Source organism: Spodoptera frugiperda, chromosome 10 (genome assembly GCF_023101765.2).
Source record: "Spodoptera frugiperda isolate SF20-4 chromosome 10, AGI-APGP_CSIRO_Sfru_2.0, whole genome shotgun sequence".
Classification (NCBI taxonomy): domain Eukaryota; kingdom Metazoa; phylum Arthropoda; class Insecta; order Lepidoptera; family Noctuidae; genus Spodoptera; species Spodoptera frugiperda.
The window spans coordinates 10,837,670-10,854,423 of NC_064221.1; the positions used below are offsets into that span (position 1 = coordinate 10,837,670).

The window sequence follows — 16,754 nt, forward strand, 5'->3', positions numbered from 1 at the left end:
TTTTTATGGTTTCTATTTTATTTTATTTCTTGTGAAATATATAAATTGTATTGTACGTCGTAAAATATGTCGACATCACCTGAATTTGATTGGATTGAAATTGATTTGTTTGTGGTGTTGCGAAATCATCGCATGGCGACAGGATATTTTCACACTTTTATAGACCTTTATGTAACCTCTTATTATTGAGGGTATTATTTTGGTTGTCCTAAACTCTATAGAAGTAAAATAACCTGTCTTATACTAGACAGTCTCAGCTAGTAATTATTCCATCGGGCGAAACACAACCCCGTGTTTTCAAAACTTAAATATCTTTTTTATAATCCTCGCCACAGGATTTTTTTAAACATATTGTTCTAGAGTTCAATAATGTTGAATTAATAATTAAAATGGCATCATAAAATCGTCCAAGTATCTTATAATTAAATGAACAATGAAGAGAGAAGGAAAATAAATAGAAAAGGAAACAAAACAATGCTTAATTAAAACTTTTTATTGTATAAACCTAAGTCAATCCATACTAGTAGTTGTTTAAGTCATTTAAATCTTATATTATGAAATTGACGGTGATTATTATGTTCCTTATTCGTGTAGTGGTAGCTAAACATCATCATAGGATACTTCTTGAGTCAATCATCAGGTGTGCTACATCTCCAAGTGATCTTCCATCGACACTCGTTCTGTTGTCAACCAATTGTTGAACATCTTGGTGGAATGATGTCTTTGGCCAGAATGGTCGAGAACTAAATTCTTGTTAACAATACATCATGATGATGAACTAAAATATTGTGAAGAATAATTCAGTTTTGAAGTAACATGAACATTTATAGGAGGTTAAACGTGATAAAGATTCGATAACAATAAATTGTATATGAAAATTTTATGGAAATGGCGATGTGAAATACGCTTTCCGAAATTGTTTCATAATCAAATTAAATAATGTTACGAAACTAGAGGAAATTGATGAGCTTCATAAATTTCATTGTGAAAGAGTTGGTACCTACTTACTACCTACATAAAAGAAATGTCTGTGTACAATATTGAATCTAATTGCTTATTTGCTATGATCGCTTTTTGTGTATCCGTAATTAAAGGCTTACTGTAACTAAGTACTCATAAATTACTTATCCTTTGGTGGTTTTATAATTCGAGTGTAGTTCTTGTATTCGCTTTTTCAGCAATATAGGATCTTAAATAAAGGTTGTACGCAGGTCACATCATCTGTGTATTCATCATTCAATAATATATTACTCTCTCTAGAGTGATAATGTCTCCAGTTAAAATATTTGTGTTGTGGTACGCAAATAAACAATTTGGCTTTTGTTTCTTCTATTTTTAGAAAATCTATGATGGTATCTCAATAGATTAATAGATCGCCTTTCTGGAGATTAGACATTAAACCTAATTAGGTATCTAGAGTTTAGTACTTAACTAACACACTAAAGCTACAGCACTAGGCACTTAAAAGGTCCAGTGGCCGTACTATGGGCAAGACGTTGTCTTTTGTTTATTTAGCTTCATCGAGTATTTTCATTATACAATGATGAATGGTTAGCACCTCATCTTGAAATAAAGATCCGGACTTAAAGTAGCAGCTCAGCTACATGCCAAGTCACTTTACAATCTCGCTATGGTAAGAGTTCAGCAGGTAGGTAGAAAATACACACTTGTAGATGGTATAAAAACATTTATTTTAAAAAAAACATCGACTACCATACACAACGAAATAAGTTACGAATAGAGTGTTATATGTAGAAGTAATTAACTCATGACCAAAGAAAGTAATTTACACCGCCATTGAACATTATAACGATAAGATAAAATTACTTAGAAAGCTTTTCTTTTCATCTCCTGTCGGTTTTTCACTGATACCGAGACCTATTTTACTGTTCTCTGTCGTACTTTGTGTTGGACTTTTATCTTTACTTTCTTTAACTTCTGAAGAACTGTCTGTATCCATTTCCATGAAGAAAGGTCTCGTTGCCAATGAGTTACCGCTGTCCAGCTTAGATCCTGTCGTCTTTTCACTCGGATCCCGATTTCTCATGATAATCCTCTTATTTTCATCATCATTTTGGTTTGCACCTTGACCTATGTCATAATCTATATGAGTGCCTTGAAAATGTGTACATGTTGTCGTCTCAGCAATATCTAAACTGTTCTCCGTTTCATCCGAGTATTCATTGTTTGACTCAATTACATTTGATTCTGCTTCCGTGCTACTACCTGATTGTTTTTTATCAGTTTCTATATCTATTTTGTCAGATTCTATATCTATTTTGTCAGATTCTACATCAGATTCAATTTGATTAATCTGATCTGATTCTGTTTCTGTTTGATCTGCTTCTTTTAAATCAGAAGCTATTTTATCCAAATCTAGTTGAAGTAAACCAGCATTGCCGAAGTTAACATTTAATATTTCCCCCGTATCCCCTTCCTCTTCTTCCTGTTCAGATTCTGATTCAGGTATATCAGTTGCTTTTGTTATTTCTCGGTTCCTAATAATGGATTTCTTGGGAAACTTGCTTGTTGCTTTCTTTTTATTTCTTTTTTTAGTTTCAACAGTTTTGTGTGTTTTTGGTCGGTTCTTTCGATCGGTCGGTCGGATCTTTCGAGTACTAGGCATTTCAATACTTAACCCATAATCATCGTTACCAACCATAGCAGATTGTTCGTAATTGTCTGTGTCATTGTCATTGTCATTGTCATCATTGTCATTAGCTTCATTAATCGACACGTGGTCTGAAATGTTCGGCCTTTCCATTATCATTTTAATAGCGTCGGCAGGAATTAAATTTTTAAAGAAGGAGTTAATGCTTTGTGATATTATTGATGAAACTGGAGTAGTCGTTGTTAATGGAGTAGGAGTTGTAGCTGCAGTTGTCGTTGTAACTGGAGTAGTAGTTCTCTCTGTAGTAGTAGTTTCATCTGTAGTAGTAGTTTCATCTGTAGTAGTAGTTTCATCTGAAGTAGTAGTTTCATCTGTAGTAGTAGTTTTAACTGTAGCAGTAGTTCTTACTTTTGTGCGGTGCTTTTTTGCATGTTTGTGGATTTTATGTTTTTTAGTAATTGCCTTGATTTTTTCAGGTGCTGTAACTGTTTTGATATCTTTGGTGACGTCATCGTAAACGTCACCGTAGATTACCTCATCTACAGCATTATTGTCGCCCTTCACTAAGTCTACCAATATTTCCCTCAGCGCTTTGACTTCTTCAGGGTAGTCCTCGGCATGTTTCCGTATCGCTTTCTTTTGCCATGTCGTCATATTCAAGTGGATGATTCCTAAATTATTTGATTTTCTTCGCGTATCGTTATAATGTTCATAGGTTCTACTAGTCTTCTTATGCATACTCTGAAAAATACAGATATATGTATAGATAACTTCAGTAACAGGTCGTTCAATAATTTTATAATATACTTCTTGTAAAAAATGTTACAGTGATCGTTGCAGAGTGGAAAAAAATATATATGGGTCGGTCAAATAGTCATTGTAATTAATTAATTAACATATTTAAAACATAGAATTGTGCATTAACAAAAAGCCAGCCAATCTTTACCTTTGTTAGGTATAGTTTCATCCCCTTACCAGAATATTTTCAATCCAATTCGTATAGTAGCCGAGTTTGGTGAAAACTGTTAGAGAATTAGGTGCCCCACAGTCTGTATTCCCGAAGCTAACTATCCCCATTAATACTGCACCGACTATCCCTGGTCCTCCAACGTCTCCCTGCATGAAAAATTAGAATCTATTAGACAGGCCCTGTTTGACAAGAGGTCTTTGTCCAACAGTGTGCACTTATAGGTTGTTGAGGATGATGATACATATGATATGTCCAACGATGGTACTGTAGAGCACTACAGTAGTATAAAAAATATAATGGAGTAGCAACTCCATAATATTTTTTCAAAATGGCGAAAGATATGAAACAATCTCATTGAATGATGAAATTAATGTAATGAACGATGATGATGAATCTGATATCCTAACTAGTGTAGTACATTAGTGATAATTAATGATCGTATAAGCATTCGAAAAGATTGTCACATTTAATACGGTACTTAGATAAACTCTGAAGTCATGGAATGGGAACGGTCGGGAACTGTTTTTGTGGATGTTAAAGTTGAAAAACAATAAATGTAAATAATAAATCGCTTTGATAATGTTGTTTCCTATCAATAGTGATAATATAACGAATGCTACTAACGTGACATGCTCCACGGCTTGAATTCCTCACACCAACACAGAAGCTATTTCTGGATATTAAATCTCTGAAATAGACAAATTGCTTTATGACGTAACTGATATAAAAAAAGAAAACAATGAATTGTAATTACTTCGGTTGATATTGGCTTACATTGGATATTTACGTGCGCAGTCTTCAACAGGTATTAAGTTCAATAAATCCATAGTAAGATTAGGATTCTTCTGTACGTCTTCACCCTTCTGAAAAATATACTCATATTACTTTTGCTATTCGACCATCACTACAATAAACAGCAACGTCACGAGTTTTATCCCCGAAGGGTTGACAGAAGTGCTCATTGTGACACGTAATGCCGCTATACAATGTATACCTACTTTTCATCATTTCGTGTTATAAGTCCCATGAAATAGGGGGTGAGCCTATTGCCATATACTGGATACAATTTCAGACTCCATGCTACTACGGAAAAATTTTCGAAAAGCCGAGTAATACTTTGCCCGACCCGGGATCACTACAATAAACTTTTTATTTTATGGAAATTAGACCTCAGCAGGACCCCATCCGAGAGTTAAAATTCTCTGAGTGAAGTTCGCCATATTTTCTGGAGTTTTATCAAGCATGATACGCCTGATTTTCTTCTGCTGCCTTGAGAACCGGTGTCGCTTCTCCAAGCTGATTATTGCCACGTTATTAGCCAGGGTTTTGGAGTCGTATGCTGGGTGCACGTAGAGGTTCTGTGCTGGTATAGTTTCACCATCACGTGTCGTGTAATCGCTGCCTAGTCTCACGTAGATGGCCTTGAGGTTATTTTTTATATACTGGTTCTGGTAGACTCTGAGAACAAAGAAGAATTTTGTGGTAGTTTAGTTATGTTTTAAGTGTGGGAGAGCCATGCTTCGGCACGAATGGGCCGGCTCGACCGGAGTGATACCACGGCATCACCGAAAACCGACGTGAAACAACGCTTGCGTTGTGTTTCGTTGTGTGAGTGAGGTTACCTGAGGCCCAATTCCCCCTTCCCAATCTTCCCAATCCCCGATTCCCCAAAAACCCTTAAATTCCTAACCCCCAGAAGGCGGGCAACGCACTTGTAACGCCTCTAGTGTTACAAGTGTCCATGGGCGGCGGTGATTGCGTACCATCAGGTGACGTATGCTCGTTTACGAATTCGTGTTCCATAAAAAAATGTTAGTGTAAAATTCTAAACTTGATATGTATCTATGCTTTAGTTAGTGATGACGACTTACATCTGTAAGCAGGAAGCTGCAGTGATGACCAAGTCCCTGTGGATGATGGAGCCGGCGCAGGCAAACTCTCCCATGATGTGGATGCTCACCATGAAAGGAAACTTGTTCACTTGCGTCTTGATGCCTCCGAATAACCTCCTGGTGTTCAACATATCTAATTCAGTAATTGTTGGTCCTCCTACGAAAATAGAAAGAAAATATAAAATCGTTAACTGTCTGTTCTAGGTATGTTTGCGATATTAGATAATAATTAAAGTATTGGTGAGACGTCGAAGGATGAAAAAACAAAGATATACGCCATATTTGCCAGAGAACGGGCAACAGTGCGCTCTGATAAACCTGAACCTTTCAAACTGAAATTGAAAAACGGTGACCTACCCCAAACCTTCAAATTTTTCTTCGATGTGACGGCAATCCTAGCATGTTTCAAGGACTTTTTAATCTTATGCTGAGTAATATTCTTGATCTTTGTCACAAAACTGCCGAGAAACTCTGTGAATTCAGTACTATCGGCAAGGTCTAGAACATCGGTGAGATTCGTAGGTTCTTCTTCATCTTTAGTTTTTTTCTTATGTTTACTAGTTTCTTTGAATGCACCGTATGCATCATAATTGTTTTCATTTAGTACTTCTTCGACTGCAGGGTCTAATTGTACTACTTTTATAGTCTTGTTTCTGATATCTACTTTTGTAAGATTCTTTATTTCACTGAAGACGTCAAGGTTATTGTCTGCTATGTTACTCAAATCATAATGCATTGTCAGCAGTAATTGTGTATTGAATGCTTTGGAAAAATTTGTCGTAATGCCGATGGATTCGAATAAGTTGTCCATAATCGAGTGTATCGTTACATATACGTTGTCGAAAAAGGTTTCTTCGGAATCTAAATCGTCTTTAGTTTTATGACGATGTTTAGCGATCGCCGTTGTTATTAGAAATAGAATAGCTATGCCAAGCATCATTTTGTTTTTTTTTTAATGAAATATTTATTTATTTATATAAAAGTATAAAATTGCAATGGCAGATCACCAACAGACGTAGTTATGAAATTCAATTTCCGAAATTAAAAATTTGTTACTGTACTTTCACCAAAAGTACCTAAGACGAATAAAAACTGTAGTAAAATAACTACCAACTACATAAAATATCGATAAATATGCAGCTTTCATAACATTGTTATTAACTTTTGAATCATAAATAAATCATTTTATTGATTTTTCTTTTATTATTGACGTATGTAGTATGTACCTTGGATATTTTTATTTGTATTCTCTTTATCAAATTATCTAGGCAAGCGTAGTGTAGGGCGCCCTCCAGCTAGGTGGAGTGACGATATCCGCACACTGGTAGTGGTTGGATGCGTAGAGCTGAAGATCGAGCTCAGTGGCGTGCCATTGGAGAGGCCTATGTCCAGCAGTGGACGAGGACAGGCTGATGATGATGATTTATCAAAATACTTTCAAGATCAATAGTAATATTTATAAATATGACTAGACTTAATTATATGTTGCTCAATGCGGGTTGGCGATTTCAAACGTATAATTAGAAATTATAAGCCCATTTGTCAGTGGTATTTAAATAATCTTAGAAAGTACATATAACTTGGAAAAAGTCACATTGGTACTTGCTGAGAAGCGGACGTCTTGCCACGACATTTATTTATTTCTTAACAATTAGTTTGATTTTGAAAATAAATCGATGGAAGTAGAATATTTTTCACTGAATACACTACCACATTATCAGTAAAGTACAATAATAATAGATGATCAGAATAATGTTGGAATTGAATTGAAATAACTGGCAATGGCTGACAAATTATATCATGTATGATTTGCAACCATATAATTAGGAGTCACAGTTTTTTCAAGATTAGAATAATCCAAATAAAACGCATTAAAAATTTTAAAAGTATTTCGATAAATCACGTTCCTCTAAATAATTATCACTAGTGTTATTTGATTCTGATTGTGTTTCAGAAGACTGTTCATTGTCTTTGTGACGCATTTGATTACGTAGAGGCTTAGGAGATGGTCTCTCGTAAGAGCTCGGTTGTGTAGTCCGCTCATAAGAGTTAAAGAAAAAGTCAGAGAAGTATTCTGAGATGGTAACTGGAGTCTGTTCCGTAACTTCTTCAGGTGGTTTAGAAAGTTCCGTCATGTGTGGCGCCAATGTGTGGGAACTCGACAACACAATCGTGACGTACGACGATGTCTCTATCGGAATATGCATCCCTGGTAGAGGAAAATACTTTTGTTCGCCAGCGGATGTTGCAAAGGCTTCATCGTCTTTGTGGAGGTGGTGAACATCTCAAAAACGTCTTCTTCAGGCAAATCTCCATACATAATGTCTGGCAAGGAATCTATGTCAGTCAGCATTGGTTCGATACGAGCCTGTTTCAGAGCAAATACTTTATTTTTCGTTGCGGGTGTTGGTTGTATTGGAACTAAGATTGGTTCGGTTGTTTGGGTGAACATCGTCCATATACGAGGGGGAGGCTGTGGTGTAGTTCGTACTCCTATTGGTTTTATACCAGATCTCTGTAAAAGATAGGGAAATGAAACAAATTTATATTTGAGTTAGATACTTTTATTATATTTACTCAAAAATTGAATTGTTGTCGTACACCCTCGTATCAACCACTTCACCCACGGTCTCTGGACCACTCGGTTCTCTATTTCTGACAGCAACTGGCAATACTGGGCCTAATGTACTATGAATGGAGAAGAATGGGTTTATCCGCACGGTCGTAGAGGAGGTGTAAGAGTATTGTTGATGAGTCTGAGGCTTGGGTGTCGTTCGCGCTCCTACCACAAGGCCGTACTGTAAAAGAGCGAATATAGTTCAAGCCCTATTGCTTTCCAATACAATAAAATCGTAGTAGTTGCACATAAAGAGGGTTCACATCAAGATTGAGATTCCTTAATTGTTTCAATTGAGCGACAGTCTCAGTAGAGGGGACACGAAGATAATACTATTGCTAATGTGCTCAATTACTCGTTTGTGCAAATGAACGAGTACTTCAAGCTTATCGCTGGTAAATAGGAGGAAGTAACCAATGGCCCAGCCACCAACCAAGCTGTGTATGTGTGTGTGCCAAGTTCAAATATTTCTTTTCTGCCATAAACATAATGGCACTTAAAGAACCTATGTAAGAAGATTGAAAATTGGAAAATCACCGTTCTAATAACGCTGTCGATCCATTTGCCGTAATAGCCAAGTTTTGTGAAGACGGTAGGGGAGTCTATGGCTCCGCACACGGGAGCGCCGAAGCTTATAACTCCAATCAGCGTGCCACCAACAACTCCTGGACCACCGACGTCTTTCTGGAACACGAATAGAGGTAGAATATTACGTAAACTGCAATTTTTTAAAAGAAGCAATCGATATGTCTTCTTAGGAAGTCTCCTGCCAAATGTAAATAACCGGGGAATGTCCTAAAACTGTCTTCAGCCTCCAAGGCATGGCCTTAAGGCTTCCTCTAAACTTTTAATGACGTAACTGCGAGCCACAAGCCTCTCTTGAAACTTTTTTTGGCAGTGTACGTATTACGAGTAAAGTTGTAATCTCCCTCAGTGCAATTGCTCTGTTGAAAAGATCTTTGTCGTACTTAGTGAAATATAAACAAAATGTATACAAACATTGCAAGCACCGCCGCCATTCGATATGAATCCAGCGCAAAAGTTCTTGTCCGTCACAAATGTACTGAAATGTATAGGAAAATTGTTTGTCTTCAGAAATGTGTAGATTTATTCTTGAAAGCATTTATTTCAATTAAGCTGATCCTAGACGTAGGTCAAAATACAATAGGGATAATGACGGGGTATAAAGATTAAAAATCTAATTAGTCCGTCAGTTAAGTAATGAAAAAATATTAGACACGTATTTTTTATTTTGTCCTATAAAAAAACATAATAGATAAAACGAATCAAAGTATAGGAATAGGAGCAAATACGTCATTTCTACGTATAAAACGTACCTAGAAGTGACGTTACACCGTACGCGATATTTCAAATCAATATATACCGCCGCCGCCAGAAAATAAAAAATACGTGTCTAATGTTTTAAAAAAATCTACAAGACGGGCATTAAAATAAAAATTTGTCATCTACCCTACTGTCGGTCAGTCATGTTCAGTGAAACTGGGGCCTTGGAAGCAGTGCGAGAGGGACGGAGCTATGTAGGTTGTATAGCTCTGTCCCTCTTGCACTGTTCAGTGATCGACCATTCTGACACAATTGTAATAGCAGACTAAGGCCCCTGGTTAAGTGTGGTGATGAAAGGAATCATGTTCGAATAAATATCTTACGGGGAATAGATCTCAGCGCATTCGTTCACTTGGTAGATGTCCAGCTTCGCCACCAGCATCCTTTCAAACTGATCTATCACGTTGCTTTTCTGTAATTATTAGGTAAAGTGGTATATGTAGTTCGTTAGAGTTCAGACTATCTATAAACATACTAATACAAAAATCTTTTTTAAGTCTAAAAAGTTCTATCAATCAAGCCATTATTTTAATATCCATAATCTAGTTGCCCTGCACTAGGATTTGCTTCAAAGTCAAAGCATTTATTAAAAAAGCAAAGCACACAAAGAGTTGCTCCTTTTGAGAATCAAACCCGCTTCACGTTTCGCGGCAGTCGGTTACTCAACCACCGTGCCAACCTTGCACTCTTTGTTGTTGTGTTGTGGAAAAATGAGATAATTGTACCAAATATTAGATCGACCTGTTATCAGGGGCCTTAGTCTGCTATTACAATTGTGTCACAATGGTCGATCACTGAGCAGTGCGAGAGGGATGGAGCTATACAACCTACATAGCTCCGTCCCTGTCAGACTAAGGCCTCAGGAAGCGGGTAAAATTCCAATAACTAAATTTGCCCCAAAGAAACAAGGGGCAAGCTAAACAAAACCATTGAATAAGAAGCTCACCTTCCTAGCACCCCATCCAATGACTATAATATTCTCAGTGTTGGTCGCTAAATTTGCCGGCGTCCTGTCGAACCGTATCCTCTTCACTTTCCTCTCCTTTCTCAGGAATCTTATATGTTTGTACAACCGCAGCATTACCAGGTTGTTGGCTAACGTTTTAGGGTCGTAGCCAGGGTGGAAATAGGTCTCCACAACGGGTATGATCTCCCCTCCCCTGGCGAAGAAATCACTGCCGACACGAACAGTTAGAGCGCTCGGATTTTCTCTATAAAATCTGTTATTGTGAAGCCTGGAAGGGAAAAGGTTATTTAGTATCCGATCTTCTTTATCTAATACTTTTTTTTGTATAAGCCGGTAATCGAGCTTACGCATTATCTGAAGGTAAGCAATCGCCGCCGTCCATGGGCACCCGAAACACCAGTGGCGTTACAAGTGCGTTGCCGGCCTTCTAGCTAGGAATTAAAGGGTTTTAGGGGAATAGGGGATTTGGAAGATTAGGAAGGGGGCTAATGGGGTCTCCGGTAACCACACTGACACAACGAAACACAACATAAGCGTTGTTACACGTAGGTTATCTGTGAGGCCGTGGTGCAAGCATGGCTCTCCCACATTAAACCGTACCAGTTCTATTGCAGCAGAATGTAATTTTAACAGCAGTTCTACAGAACCAGTGAAATTATGTCATATGACATAATGTGAAACCAAAAAAGTGAAATAATGTCATACACAGTCATTATTTCACTGGTCCTGTCTTCACGTCAAACTTTCTTAATTTTTTCGAAACATTAATTATGTTACACAAAGACAGTCTTGTAGACGAAAGGAGTGGAGTCGTAATCACTTACAATTGTAAACAGGATGCTGCGGAGATGACCAGGTCCCTGGTGAGGATGGAGCCGGCACACGTGAAGGTCCCCATGAGGTGGATGCTCACCATGAACGGGTAACTCTTCACTCTACTCCGTTTGCCTTTAAATATCCTCCTGCTGTTTGTGTCGTTGACGAAATCTAATTCCAGGACTGGTGGTGGTTCTGAAAATGGTCCCCAAGATTTATACTTGAAATAAACATTCGTGTAATGTAATACATTATATTATATATCGTCACGCCTTCTATCCAGGGGTAGGCAGAGGTGCATACTACGGCACGTTATGCCGCTATACAGTATGAACACCCACTTTTCACCATTTATGTTATAAGTCCCATGTAATAGGGGGTGAGCTTATTGCCATATACCGGGCACAATTCCAGACTCCGTGCTATTACTGAGAAATTTTTGAAAAACCGAAAAAAGGCACAGCATACTTTGCCCGACCTGGGAAAAGAACCCAAGACCCCTTGCCTGGTAGTCGCACTTACGACCACTCTACTAACGAGGCAGTCAAATGTTATTCTATTTCCATATAAAATATACATCATTAAAAACATGCTCTACTCACCCCAGTACTCAAGGTTGTCGTCATCATCTTCTTCTGGTGATACTGGCATGGCAACCGGTTCACCAGCAACTGGCTTAGAGAAATCATTTTCACTGAGTTGATCTATTTTCTTTATAAAATCATGAATGAATTCCACGAATTCTTTGCTGTCAGCGAATACAGGTTGTGATGTAGTGGTTTCCAAAATTGTCTCTGTAGTGGTACTTGTAGTGGTCACAGCGCGAGGCACATGCGACTCCTTCTTGTGTTTAGTACGTTTGCGAGGCACATACTTCCCATACAAAGTGCTGGACAGATTGAAAGGCTTGTTATCCAATATATCACCAATAATGGTGATTAATGCTATACCAGTCGCGGTGTTATTGTCTATACTAACTTCGGCAGCATCTAGCATTCTATCGTGGGCCTCGAAATTTTTCTCCGCAATACTTTTCAGATCATAATGCATTGTTAACAACAACTTGATCCTCGATCGCGATGGGAAGTCCGGCGCCAAGTTCAACGAGTCGAACAAATTGTTCATTACACTTTGTACATCATCGTCTACTTTAGAATACACGTTCCCCTTAGATTTCAATATGGTCTCAAGAAGTGTCCTATGATTATGTCTAGCTACCACCACAGGAATAAGGAACATGATAATAGCCGTCAATTTCATTTTATACAAATTTAAAATAACTTAAATAATTACAAATACGGATTGACTTAGGTGTGTACAAGGAAAAGATTGAATTAAAATAAATAACTGTTATGGTGGTCGATAAAAAACTTGTAAATTGAAAATTTCGTAACTTCTGCCGGCAATTTACTTTTGTTGGATTTCACAATAAAACAATACTCATAAAAAATATTCAATATATTGGGCAACAACTTTAATAAGAAATATATTTTGATACGACTTCAAAATATTCCATTATAATTATAAATATTTTGAATTTCATATGTTTTATACAAGAGGCATCTTTCTTCATATGTCTTCCATCAAGAATAATATCTTGTATTTCATTATTTTGAGTATCCTCGCGCAAGTTCGGAGCCTTGTGGAGCTCCCGGGCGAGGAAGCCGTTGAGATAGTGGCAGTCGAGTCATCAATACGAAAAGTCACCAACGGAATATTCTCAGCCCTCAAACTCGAAGATGTCAAGCATAAAACGAGGATCAAAGAGTACTCAACAATTCACAACTTCTTTGTCACCATCACATTACAAGATCAAACCAATCTGAAGGAAATAGCAGCTCTTGTAAAAGTTGATAACGTCGATAACAAAACGCGACATTTTATTGCACAAGTAAATGAAGTATTAAATGAAGATAATAAAAGCAACGAAGCTAAAGATGATGTTTATGTTACAACACACATAGAAACGTTTATAAAGAAACTTGAATATTTGAAAGATAAATATGGATTCGCTAACAATGATCCTAATTTTGGTATAAATGCACACATTTTGCAACATTTGAAAGAGGATGCTTCTAAGAATACAACTCAAGAAAGAGATGATACGGATAATAATGTTTTGAGTGATTTAGATTATTGGCGTAAGTAAAGATTAAAAAATTGCTTGAGTGTTAATGGATTCAAATTTCAAATAAATATATAACTAGGTACTTTATACTTAGTCATTATATCTTTTAATTTTTTTTTTACATTACAGAGCCCAGTGGTCGCCGTATCTTCCAGGGTCATCGAGAGAAGATCACACGGTTTCCATTTGTAGCGAGCGTGCAATTCTTCAACAAGTTTCAGTGCGGGGGCTCCATCATCAAATCCGATCTGGTCATCACTTCAGCGTCATGCCTACAATTGTATGCTATCTTTTTCAATATTAGTATCTTATTAATTTTATTAGTTAACAAAGTACGGAAAATATGACATAATAATTTGGTTTAAAACAGGGCTTGGAACAACCGCTTCTTCAGAGAAAATCCAGCGTTCCTCTCTGTGCAAGTTGGCTGCGAATTGTATGAGGGTGGAGACGAGAACATCTCTATCCAGGAGGTTTACTTCCACCCTGATTATGATCCTAAGAACTTGAGGAACAACCTTGCGATAATGCGCTTACGTCGTGTCCTGCGTTTTGGAAAACGCGTAAAGAAGGTCAAAAAGATTAACTTTGATAGAGAAGCGTCACCTCTACCACATAATACTGATGGTATCACTATCATCGGCTGGGGTGCTAAAAGTGTAAGTTTAATACAAACTGCCAGCAAAACCCATGTTGAATTTTATAGAATACTTGTTCAATTATTTTTTATTTTTCAGACTACCAATGTCATTGGCAGCGTTTGGTCCAACCGTCTGTCTTATGCGGTTCTTGATTTCTACCCGCTAAAGGAATGTCAAGATGTATATTCCAAGTGGGTTCTACTTTGGCTACTTTTATCACTTAGTATCAAATTGTCCTCTATATTCCGTCTTTATAAAGGTCAGCATAAAATGGACTGTAAGTTTAAGATCTATAGGATCCTACTCAGAGGCGGGATAAGCCAAGAGAGAGCCCTAAGCAAGCACCTTAATGCGGCCCTAATTTTTTTTTGCGCCGACGCAACTCTACGAGCACACGCATATTGCGGCGTGACAGCGCCCTCTGTAATCCTAGTCACTAGTTTGTCTTAGCGATAGTACGATTCGATTTCACTCATTAGTTAGGTACTTTATTACATTCTTTCTTGTAGGGACTTCGTGACGTACAAGAATTTTTGCGCTGGATTCTTCTCAAAGGGAGGTGGAGCCTGTAACGTAAGTGAACACACTTAAACCGATATAGTTAGTTTGTAAAATACTTTGATGACATTTTTGGCAATGCTGGCAAGTATGAAGTATTTCTAAATATTCTCCATACTTACTTTACTTCAGATTGTGGTCTACCTGATACAAACGCACCTAGCGTCAGTATCAGATTAACTGCCGCACTCAGAGACATTTACTTATTACTTAAACTATTCTTTAGTAAAGAAAACAATTGCTAAGGACAGGGTTAAGAAACCATTAAATGACTCTGAGTACGGCGGTAACTAGAATACCTTTAACGAAAGAACTTACTACCTCCTCAATTTTTGTTTCTGCTTAGCGAGATGTTGGTGGTCCTGGAGTAGCCCATGGGGTTCTTGTGGGAGTGGTCAGCTTCGGGTCTCCGAACTGTGGCGCCCCGGACTCCCCCACCGTCTTCACTAAGCTCGGCTACTACAAAAAGTGGATTGAAGAAATCATGGAAATGGTGCGCCTTTATATCTTTACCTAATGTTAGGTATCTACATTGACTTATAATTTGTATAAGAGGCGATAAACCTCTAAAGTCCGATTTTTTTTTATGGAATAAGCCGGTAAACAAGCTGTGGCATGACCTGATGGTAAGCAATCACCACCACCCATTGACACTTGAAACACCAGAGGCGTTACAAATGTGTTGGCAGCCTTTAGAGGGTTAGGAATTTAAGGGTGGTTGCGGCATCGGGGATTGAGAAGGGGGGTAATTGGGCCTACCGTAACCTCACGGATCAGATCATGAAATTAGACGACAATATTAAATATACCGTTTGTTTCAGGAAACACGAACCGGCAAGGCGAGAACCACAATGAAATCGACAAGACTCTCGTTCAAAGTGGAGCATTACCTGACTACACCGTCCGGATACGCAGTCGAACCACTCACCACCACGGACATGTCGCAAAGTGAAACTTATCAAGTTACACCTATACCCATAAAGAGTATAGACGCCCTTAGAGCTTTAAATGATAATAACATGTTTAAAGAATTCATCACCACTATGTTTGGTAGCGAGGAAGTCAAGGAATATCTAGATCAATTTGAATATGAGACGGATACAGACGATGAAGAAAAATTAAACATGGAAGCCCAAAAGGTCTTAGATATGATCAGAATCAATACAGGAACAACTACTGTGCAAACCACACCGAAGACAAGTGTTACTGAACACTTCAAAGCTCCTACTGAAGCCTCTGAGGACTATAAAGTGGGCTCCGTTCGAATGGTTACTGCGATCGAGAACTTTGAGGAGCTGCCGAAGCTTGAGGACAGTAGTGACAGTGGCGACAGTGATGATTTAGAAACGACACCGAAATTGTTCATTGACTACGCAGATGTACCGGACAGCGCGGAGAAAGTGGAAGAAAAAATTGCCAAACTCATTGAGAACATTGATATACAAGAACTGTTGAAATCCGATTTGGGTGACTCCTCGGCAGATGTTGCTATGAAAAATAAAACAGAAACCACACCACACGTCCAGACGGATAAAGGAATCGAGATGGCCCCTGCGGATGATACAAATGATAGCTCTGATGATGATGACGATGACGATACCGAAGATTTAGACGGCGAAGACGATAACGCTGCACCAGAAGATTTATTTTTGCATTTGCTCGACTTAACGCAGAAAAAGACGCAGCATAATAAGAAACAACAACACCAACAATCACTAAAACAAAGCGAGCATCCACAAAAACGGCATGAGCACAAACAAGATCACGAAAATAAAGAAAAACATTATCAGCAACAACAACAACAGCCGCAAAAACAACATCACCAAAAGCAAAAGCAACAGAAAGCTAATCAGCAAAAGCAACAGAAAGCTAATCAGCAAAAACCAAATAAGGCAAAGAAACATAAACAGAAAGTCTACCAGCAACAACAACCACCAACGCCAGGACTGGGCATCCAAAGTACTTCGTTTAAAGATTTTACTTTCAGACAAAATGAGTCCAGTCCCGGCAGCATACTGGATATATTCTCCCAAAGTGATCTACTAAGACTACTGACAGAAGTTGTCGATGATTCGGCCAAAGGCAACGCTACTGCTGATGATAATAATTCTGGCGTCTGGTAGGGATACTCTTGTTGATTTCTTTAATTAAATGGCGAAGCAAAAGATGGTTATTTAATTTTATTGTTTAAGAAATGAGACTTGAGGAGT

General features: G+C 37.9%; 3 protein-coding genes across 5 annotated transcripts; 1 reads left to right on the forward strand and 2 right to left on the reverse strand.

Moving 5' to 3' along the window:
• Positions 1–1,706: 1,706 nt before the first annotated feature.
• LOC118277660 (uncharacterized) lies at positions 1,707–6,569 on the reverse strand. 2 transcript variants are annotated; one of them, XM_035596557.2, is made up of 7 exons: positions 5,831–6,569; positions 5,453–5,630; positions 4,751–5,039; positions 4,356–4,441; positions 4,206–4,269; positions 3,587–3,727; positions 1,707–3,352 (listed from the first exon to the last, which is right to left on the reverse strand). In XM_035596557.2, the coding sequence occupies exons 1-7, from the start codon at positions 6,411–6,413 to the stop codon at positions 1,805–1,807; spliced, it is 2,889 nt and encodes a 962-aa protein (XP_035452450.2). In that variant the 5' UTR covers positions 6,414–6,569; the 3' UTR covers positions 1,707–1,804. The 2 variants fall into 2 exon arrangements, with proteins under 2 accessions (XP_035452450.2, XP_035452449.2); XM_035596556.2 differs by having other exon boundaries at positions 1,708–3,352; positions 4,356–4,444.
• An 866-nt stretch (positions 6,570–7,435) lies between these two features.
• Positions 7,436–12,621, reverse strand: LOC118277576 (serine protease Hayan-like). Of its 2 annotated transcripts, none has more exons than XM_035596443.2 (7): positions 11,820–12,621; positions 11,226–11,412; positions 10,381–10,669; positions 9,758–9,846; positions 9,090–9,153; positions 8,628–8,774; positions 7,436–7,988 (listed from the first exon to the last, which is right to left on the reverse strand). In XM_035596443.2, exons 1-7 carry the CDS (start codon positions 12,475–12,477, stop codon positions 7,665–7,667), a joined length of 1,758 nt encoding a protein of 585 aa, XP_035452336.2. In that variant the 5' UTR covers positions 12,478–12,621; the 3' UTR covers positions 7,436–7,664. The 2 variants fall into 2 exon arrangements, with proteins under 2 accessions (XP_035452336.2, XP_035452337.2); XM_035596444.2 differs by lacking the exon at positions 7,436–7,988 and adding an exon at positions 8,016–8,271 and having other exon boundaries at positions 11,820–12,611.
• Positions 12,622–12,625: 4 nt separating this feature from the next.
• LOC118277575 (uncharacterized) lies at positions 12,626–16,696 on the forward strand. Its single transcript, XM_035596442.2, has 7 exons — positions 12,626–13,358; positions 13,475–13,625; positions 13,716–14,004; positions 14,083–14,177; positions 14,496–14,559; positions 14,891–15,037; positions 15,366–16,696. Exons 1-7 carry the CDS (start codon positions 12,761–12,763, stop codon positions 16,665–16,667), a joined length of 2,646 nt encoding a protein of 881 aa, XP_035452335.2. The 5' UTR covers positions 12,626–12,760; the 3' UTR covers positions 16,668–16,696.
• Positions 16,697–16,754: the final 58 nt, after the last annotated feature.